Genomic DNA, 8,100 nt, shown 5'->3' with positions numbered 1-8,100 from the left:
TCTCTACTAAAAATACAAAAATTAGCTGGGTGTGGTGGCAGGTGCCTATAATCCCAGCTACTTGGGAGGCTGAGGCAGGAGAATCACTTGAACCTGGGAGGCAGAGGCTGCAGTGAGCCGAGATCGCACCCTTGCACTCAAGCCTGGGCAACAAGAGCGAGACTCTCTCTCAAAAAAGAGAAAAGAAAAAAAAGAAAGACATACCTGGGGCCGGGCGCGGTGGCTCAAGCCTGTAATCCCAGCACTTTGGGAGGCCGAGACGGGCGGATCACGAGGTCAGGAGATCGAGACCATCCTGGCTAACACGGTGAAACCCCGTCTCTATTAAGAAATACAAAAAACTAGCCGGGCGAGGTGGCGGGCGCCTGTAGTCCCAGCTACTCGGGAGGCTGAGGCCGGAGAATGGCGTGAACCCGGGAGGCGGAGCTTGCAGTGAGCTGAGATCTGGCCACTGCACTCCAGCCTGGGCGACAGAGCGAGACTCCGTCTCAAAAAAAAAAAAAAAAAAAAAAAAGTTTCGAAGGAAGGAAGTTTCCCCAAAGCCCAGGGCTAGTGAGGCAGGGTTGGGAGCCAGGCTGGCTGACCCCTGGCCAGTCTCTGGCAGCCGCTACTTTCTGCCCTGGCGTCCCAGCCTCCAGCCAGCCCTCCCCTGAGCAGGGAATGTCCTCCCAGGGCCCCCCTCCCACAACCCTGTCTGTCCTTACAGAAAGCCCGTGTCTGCGGAACCCCTGTCAGAATGACGGGCAGTGTCAGGAGCGGGGAGCCACCTTCACCTGCGACTGTGAAGTTGGTTATGGGGGAGACCTCTGTACGGAGCCTCGAGATGTGCCACCTCCCAGAAAGCCAGGTGAGGGCATCATCCAAGGCCCTGTACCCTCACAGCCTCTTCCCGGCCGACAACCACAGAAGGATTCTATATGTATTATATTCACATATAGAATGATATGCATTATAATATGTTATAGATATATATTATAAACAATATCGATTTGTATATATAATGATATTAATATATTAATATATGTTGTATGTTAATTATATATTTATATATTGCATATATTATAGTAGGAATTGTATTATAATATAATCCCTAGAAATTAGCCGGACAAGCATCCTCAAAAAACCAGTCCTGGCCGGGCGCGGTGGGTCACACCTGTAATCCCAGCACTTTGGGAGGCCGAGGTGGGCGGATCACAAGGTCAGGAGATCGAGACCATTCTGGCTAACACGGTGAAACCCTGTCTCTACTAAAAATTCAAAAAGTTAGCCAGACGTGGTGGTGTGTGCCTGTAGTCCCAGCTACTCAGGAGGCTAAGGCAGGAGAATCACTTGAACCCGGGAGGTGGAGGTTGCAGTGAGCCAAGATCAAGCTACTGCACTTCAGCCTGGGTGACAGAGCAAAAATCCGTCTCAAAAAAAAAAAAAAAAATTAGCTGGGTATGGTGGTGCACAGCTGTAATCCCAGCTACTCGGAGGCTGAAGCACAAGACTCGCTTGAACCCGGGAGGCAGAGGTTGCCATGAGGTAAGATCGCACTACTGCGCTCCAGCCTAGGTGACAAAGCAAGACTCCATCTCAAAAAAAAAACCAAAAACCAAAAACCAAACCAAAACAAAAAACCAGTTCCTGTGCCCACCTCCTACCTATATACTGTGGAATCTTCTCTCTGAAGCCCAGCTCCCCATTCCTGTGACCTGTATCTCTCACCCCTGCTGCTTCCTCCTCCTGTGTCCATCGGTGCCTCTCCAGCACCTTCCACTGTCCTTCCCTGTCCCAAACTACAATTCCCATGAGCCTCTGGGCCAGCGGTTCTCCAGCTTTATCTTGTCTAAGATTGAAGAGGGGGTAACTTGTGAACATGTGTATTCCAGAACACACCCCGAAAGATCAGATCCGGTAGGTCTGGAGTGGGCCCAGGAATCTTTTTTTTTTTTTTTTGTGACAGAGTCTTACTGTGTTGCCCAGGTTGGAATGCAGTGGCATGATCTCCACTCATTGCAACCTCCGCCTCCCAGCTTCAAGTGATTCTCCTGTCTCAGCCTCCTGAGTAGCTGGGATTACAGGCGCCGGCCACCACACCTGGCTAATTTTGTTTTTTTAGTAGAGACAGGGTTTCGCCATCTTGGCCAGGCTGGTCTCGAACTCCTGACCTCAGGTGATCCTCCCACCTCAGCCTCCCAAAGTGCTGGGATTACAGGATGAGCCACCGCACCCAGTCAGAATCTGCATTTTCAACAAGGGCCCAGGAAACTATGGAAGTGACTCCAGGGCTACTCTTTGAGAAATGCTGGCTGAGATGACACCTGGACTCTAGGGCACCTACGAGGAACAGCTACCCCCTCTAAATAGGCTTAAGGGAGGGCAGGCATGGTGGTTCATGCCTGTAATTCCAGGACTTTGGGAGGCTGAGGCAGGAGGATCGCTTGAGCCCAGGAATTCAAGACCAGCCTGGTAACATAGCAAGACCCCATCTCTACAAAACATCACGAAAATTAACTGGGTGTGGTGGCATGTGCCTGTAGTCCCAGCTACTTGGAAAGGAGGCTGAGGTGGGAGGATCGCTTGAGCCCGGGAGTTCAAGGCTGCAGAAAGCTTTGATTTGGCTACTGCACTCCAGCCTGGGCAACAGAGCCAGACCCCGTCTAAAAAGGCTTATGGGAAACAGAAAACATTGTGGGGGTAGGGGCGCTAAGACCTTGGAGTCCCTGGAGGTGAGAACCTCCTGGAGGGAGAAGCAGACACACCTAGAGATTTAGAGAGATGAGGTCCCCTGGGGTAGCATGCAGTCCCCAAAAGGGAGTGCCCATCAGTCCCCACCCTTCCCGTCTCACGTTCGACCTAATGTCTCTTCCCCGCACCTGGAAGCATCTAACCCGGTGGCCGTCCTACTGGGACTGCTGGTGCCTGTGGTGGTCGTAGTACTGGCCGTAACCAGAGAGTGCATTTATAGAATGAGGAGGAAGAGGTGAGTCCTGGGAAGAGGAAGGGCGGGTGGGGTGTGCAAATGGGGGAGTGCAAATGGGGGAGTGGCTGGGCCCATAAAGGGCCACTCGGGGACCCATGTCTATTCCCCCATGCCTTCTAGAGAGAAAATGCAGAGCCAGGAGCCAGACAGACTGGCCAGGCTGGTGGACACAGGTGAGAACCGACCCCACAGCCCGGAACCTTGGGGCCTAGAGTTGAGTCTCCTCTCATACATGGTTTTCTTGCTTTCTCCTCAGATATTGTTCTGGACTGTGCCAGTTAAGTTGCTCAGTTTTGAATTGTCTTCAAACAAGAAGATTAAATAAATATACGTATTTATTTATTTGAGACAGGGTTTTGCTCTATCATCCAGGCTGGAGTGCAGTGGCACAATCAGAGCTCACTGCAGCCTCAACCTCCTGGGCCTCCTGCCTCAGCCTCCCGGGTAGCTGGGACTGCAGGCATGCGTCACCATGAGGGTTAAATTTTAACATCATTGTTTTTGTAGAGATAGGGGAGAGGGTCTCACTACGTTGCCCAGGCTGGTCTCAAACTCCTGGCCTCCAGCAATCCTCCCGCCTTGGCCTTCCAGGGCACTGCAGTTACAGGCATGAGCCACGGCACCTGGCCAAAATTATTTATTTTTGTTTTGTTTTTTTGTTGAGACAGAGTCTCGCTCTGTCTGGAGTACAGTGGTGTGATCTCTGTTCACTGCAACCTCCGCTTCCTGGGTTCAAGCAATTCTCCTGCCTCAGCCTCCTAAGTAGATGGGATTACAAGTATGCACCACCTTGCCTGGCTAATTTTTGTATTTTTAGTAGAGATGAGGTTTTGCCATGTTGGCCAAGCTGGTTCCCGAACTCCTGACCTCGAGTGATCCGCCCAACTCGGGCTCCCAAAGTGCTGGGATTACAGGCGTGAGCCACCGTGCCTGGCCCAAAATTATGTATTTTTGAGACGTGAATGTCCACATGATTATGGTGGAGGAAGTTGGGTCTTAGAGGGAGGAAAATGAGGGAGAGAGGCACGTGGAGGACTAGGTAGGGCTGGGTTCTGTGCAAAATGTCTAGAGGGGAAAGGAACCTAGGTTTGAGGTGAGGGTGTTGTCCCTGAGAGAAAACCACATGGGGGTGGCCCATTCGGTCCCGGCAAGGCTGACATCACTGGGGAGACAGAAGGAGCAGGGAGGGCAGAAGGAACAGGGCAGGCAGGGGAATGGAGGGTGGGATGCAGCCCCAGACCCTTGGCTTCTGATTTAGGAGAAGACTTCACCCCAGGAATCCGAGTGCTTAGAGGATATGGCCTCTGGCTCCCCACCAAGGTGATTCTGAGAAATTTTACATGTCAAATACAGACTAAGGTTGGGGAATGTGGCTTTTTCTTTTTTCTTTTTTTTTTGGAGACAAGGTCTCACTCTGTTGCCCAGGCTAGAGTACAGTGGTGCAGTCATAGCTCACTGCAGCTTTGACCCCCAGGGCTCAAATGATCCTCCCATCTCAGCCTCCTGAGTAGCTGGTACTACAGGTATGCACCACTACGCCTGGCTAATTTTGATGTTTTTTGGAAGAGAGAGGGTCTCACTATGTTGCCCAGGCTGGTCTTGAACTCCTGGGCTCAAAGAGCTCAGCCTGCCTCCACCTCCCAAAGTACTAGGAATACACGTGAGCCACCTCGCCCAGCCAAATGTGGCCTGCCTACCTTCCCTCCCTCCCTTCCTTCTTTCCTTCCTTCCTCCATCCTTCCCTTCTCCTTCCCTTCCTTTTCTTCCTATCTTCCTCCTTCATTTCCTTCCTTCTTTCCTTCCTTCCTCCCTCCTTCCCTCCCTCCCTCCCTGCCTCTCTTCCTTCTTCCCTCCCTCCCTNTTCCTCCCTCCTTCCCTCCCTCCCTCCCTGCCTCTCTTCCTTCTTCCCTCCCTCCCTCTCTTTTTCTTTCTTTCTCTCTCCCCTCCCTCCCTCCCTCCCTTCCTTCCTTTTTTAGAGATAGGTGCTTCCTGTTACCCAGGCTAGAGTGCAGTGGTGCAATCATAGTTCACCCCCCAAGTCCCTCCCACGCTTCCTCGGGGGTACAAAACAAGGGTGATGTGTCACCAAGGGAAGATGGGACAGAGGACTCAAGAGCCCGAGAGACTCCAGAAGAGGGCAGTAGAGGTGAGAAATTGAGGACAAGACTCCCTGGGCTGGAAAGGGCCCAAGCTGTGATTTGGGGTCCAGCACTGACACAAACACGACAACAGGGGGCGACGGAGGTGCAGAAATGGAAAAAGCAGGTCGGGCATGGTGGCTCACGTCTGTAATCCCAGCGCCTTGGGAGGCTGAGAGGGGAGGACTGCTTGAGGCCAGGAGTTTGAGATCAACCTGGGCAACATTATGAGGCGCAGTCTCTACAAAGAATAAAAAATCAGCTGGGCATGGTGGTGCGCTACTCGGGAGGCTCAGATGGGAGCTTGAACTCCTGGGCTCAAGCCTCAGCCTCTCAAGTAGTCAGGACTACAGGCGCACATCACCACGCCCTGGCTAAAAAAAGTGGGTTTTTCCAAAAAAGCAAATCAGCCTGTGACCCTCTGGGGAGGCCCCCACCCTTGGCATTCCTCCATTTCCCAAAAGGGGCTGGGGGTTACTGAGGGCGGGGTCTGGGGTCTGCGTTGCTGAAGAATTCTGACCTCTATCCTAGTAGGAGTGACCCACTCACCCCAGCCTGAGGCCAAGGTGCAAATGTCCCGCCCCCTTCCTTGGGACTCCTGCCTCCCATCAGGCAGGTCCTTGCTTGGGAGTGGGGACTGGGACGTTTTGCTTGGGCTCTAAGAAGGAAAGGAAGGCTTGCTGGGTGCGGTGGCTCACACCTGTAATCCCAGCACTTTGGGAGGCTAAGGCGGGCGGATCTTTCGAAGTCAATAGTTGGAAACTAGCCTGGCTAACATGTTGCAGTGAGCCGAGATTGCACCACAGCACTCCAGCCTGGGCAACAGAGTGAGACTGTCTTAAAAAAAAAAAAAAAAAAAAAAAGGGCCACGAACGGTGGCTCACGCCTGTAATCCCAGCACTTTGGGAGGCCGAGGCGGGCAGATCACGAGGTCAGGAGATCGAGACCATCCTGGCCAACACAGTGAAGCCACATCTCTACTAAAAATACAAAAACAAACTAGGCAGGCGTGGTGGCGGGCGCCTGTAGTCCCAGCTACTCAGGAGGCTGAGGCAGGAGAATGGCGTGAACCCGGGAGGCGGAACTTGCAGTGAGCCGAGATCACACCACTGCACTCCAGCCTGGGCAACGGAGCAAGACTCCATCCCAAAACAAAACAAAACAAAACACTGACAATTGGGCTGGTGGAGGATCGGGACGTAGGACCCCAAAGGGGATTTGGGTTTGGGGATGTCAAAACAGGGAGGATAGGCTGGGTGTGGTGGCTCACACCTGTATTCCCAGTGCTTTGGGAGGCTGAGGAGGGAGAGGCTTGAGGTCAGGAGTTGGAGACCAGCTTGAGCAACACAGCGAGTCCCTGTCTCTACAAAAATGTAAGAAATTATTGGGTGACTGAGGCGGGAGGACTGTCTGAGCCCAGGAGTTCCAAGCTGCAGTGAGCTATGATTGCACCACTGCACTCCAGCCTGGGCAACAGAACAGGACCCTGTCTCTAAAGAAACCACCAACCAACCAGGGAGGATTGAGTTCTAGAAATGTATTATGCTCTGCGCTCATCCTCTGGGATGACACGCCCTGAGGCCACCTTCGTGGAAGGAAAGAAGACCCAACATGGGGAAGGAAAGGATCCTGGGAAGGAAGGGTCCTGCCCAGTGAGACTCTCCCTTTCCCTAGCTGGGAGAGCATTTGCGCTGGGGAGCTGGATGTGGCAGGAAGGCTCAGGGCAGCCTGGAGTTGTTGGGCTGGACCTCAGGGGGCTTCTGCAGCCCCCTGCCCTGACCCCAGCTCCCCACACCGGGTCTTCACTCTTGGCCTCTCTGCTGTGCCTCTGCAATGCCCATTAACGAAGCTACCAGCTCTCTAGGATACCTTATCTAGCCTGGATGTCTGGTTGGCAGGGGAAGAGGGTGGGCCTGAGCAACATCCTCTGGATGGACCCGAGTCCCTCCCACACCTCCTCGGGGGTACGAAACATGGGTGATGTGTCACCAAGGGAAGAGGGGACAGAGGACTCAAGAGCCTGAGGAACTCCAGAAGAGGGTTGTAGAGGTGGGAAATTGAGGACAAGCCTCCCTGGACCGGGAAGGGCCCAAGCTGATTTGGGGTCCAGCACTGACCCAAACGCGTCAACAGGGGGCGACTCAAGTGCAGAAATGGAAAAGGCAGGTTGGGCGCGGAGGTTCACACCTGTAATCCCAGCGCCTCGGGAAGCTGAGAGGGGAGGATCACTTGAGGCCAGGAGTTTGAGATCAGCCTGGACAACATTGTGAGACCCACGCCCCCAGCCCATCTCTACAAAAAAATTTTAAAATCAGTTGGGCGTGGTAGCGTGTGCCTGGAGGATTCCCAGTTACTCAGAAGGCTGAGATGGGAGGATCCCTTGAGCCCAGGAGTTCAAGGTTATAGTGAACTATGATCATTCCACTGCACTCCAGCCTGAGCGACAGAGCGAGACCCTGTCTCAAAAACAAACAAAAAAGCAAAAAAACAGAAAAAGAAATGGACCAGGTTAAGCCAGGCTGGTCCTTGTCAAGACCTGCCCCTGCAGGTGTCCAGGGGGAGACCAGAAAGATCCCTGGAGAAAAGGACACAGAAAATGGCAAGAAAGAGAGCGGGGCCTTTGGAGGGGGAAGTTGGGGGAAGACAGGAGGTTCCCCCTCCCGTTTCCAAGAGGCTGGGAGAACCTGCCCGGGCAGCATCTTGAATGGGAGAATTGTCCTTGGCCCAGCCACCCGCGCAAGTGCCTGTGTACACACGTGGGGGGCCCCTTCTTCCCTTCCCCCACAGCCAATGCAGACACTCTCCCCGCATTGCCTCGAAATCTACCCCAGCTGTCAACATCTGGCCCCCATCTGTCTCCTTCATCCAACAGGACCCCCTGGCTCCAGCTCCTGCTCCCTCCTCCCTCTCCAGGGGCTGTGGGGCAGGGCTGGGAGCTCAAGGCCTTCCCTCCTTCCCTCCCGCAGCAGCCCCTGGCCAGGATGGAGGAACCAGCAC

The 8,100-nt window shown here is 53.6% G+C and overlaps 1 protein-coding gene across 1 annotated transcript in view; it reads left to right on the top strand.

Moving 5' to 3' along the window:
* ZAN (zonadhesin) overlaps positions 1–3,247 on the top strand; it is a 62,364-nt gene extending 59,117 nt beyond the window's left edge. Inside the window, 4 exon segments of the mRNA XM_025379755.1 lie at positions 707–847; positions 2,866–2,965; positions 3,086–3,138; positions 3,222–3,247. Of these exon segments, the coding sequence (XP_025235540.1) occupies positions 707–847; positions 2,866–2,965; positions 3,086–3,138; positions 3,222–3,247 (320 nt within the window).
* Positions 3,248–8,100: the final 4,853 nt, after the last annotated feature.

Source organism: Theropithecus gelada, chromosome 3 (genome assembly GCF_003255815.1).
Source record: "Theropithecus gelada isolate Dixy chromosome 3, Tgel_1.0, whole genome shotgun sequence".
Taxonomy (NCBI): domain Eukaryota; kingdom Metazoa; phylum Chordata; class Mammalia; order Primates; family Cercopithecidae; genus Theropithecus; species Theropithecus gelada.
Note: the sequence above shows the minus strand (reverse complement) of the source record. Positions and strands in the feature narration are given on the sequence as shown.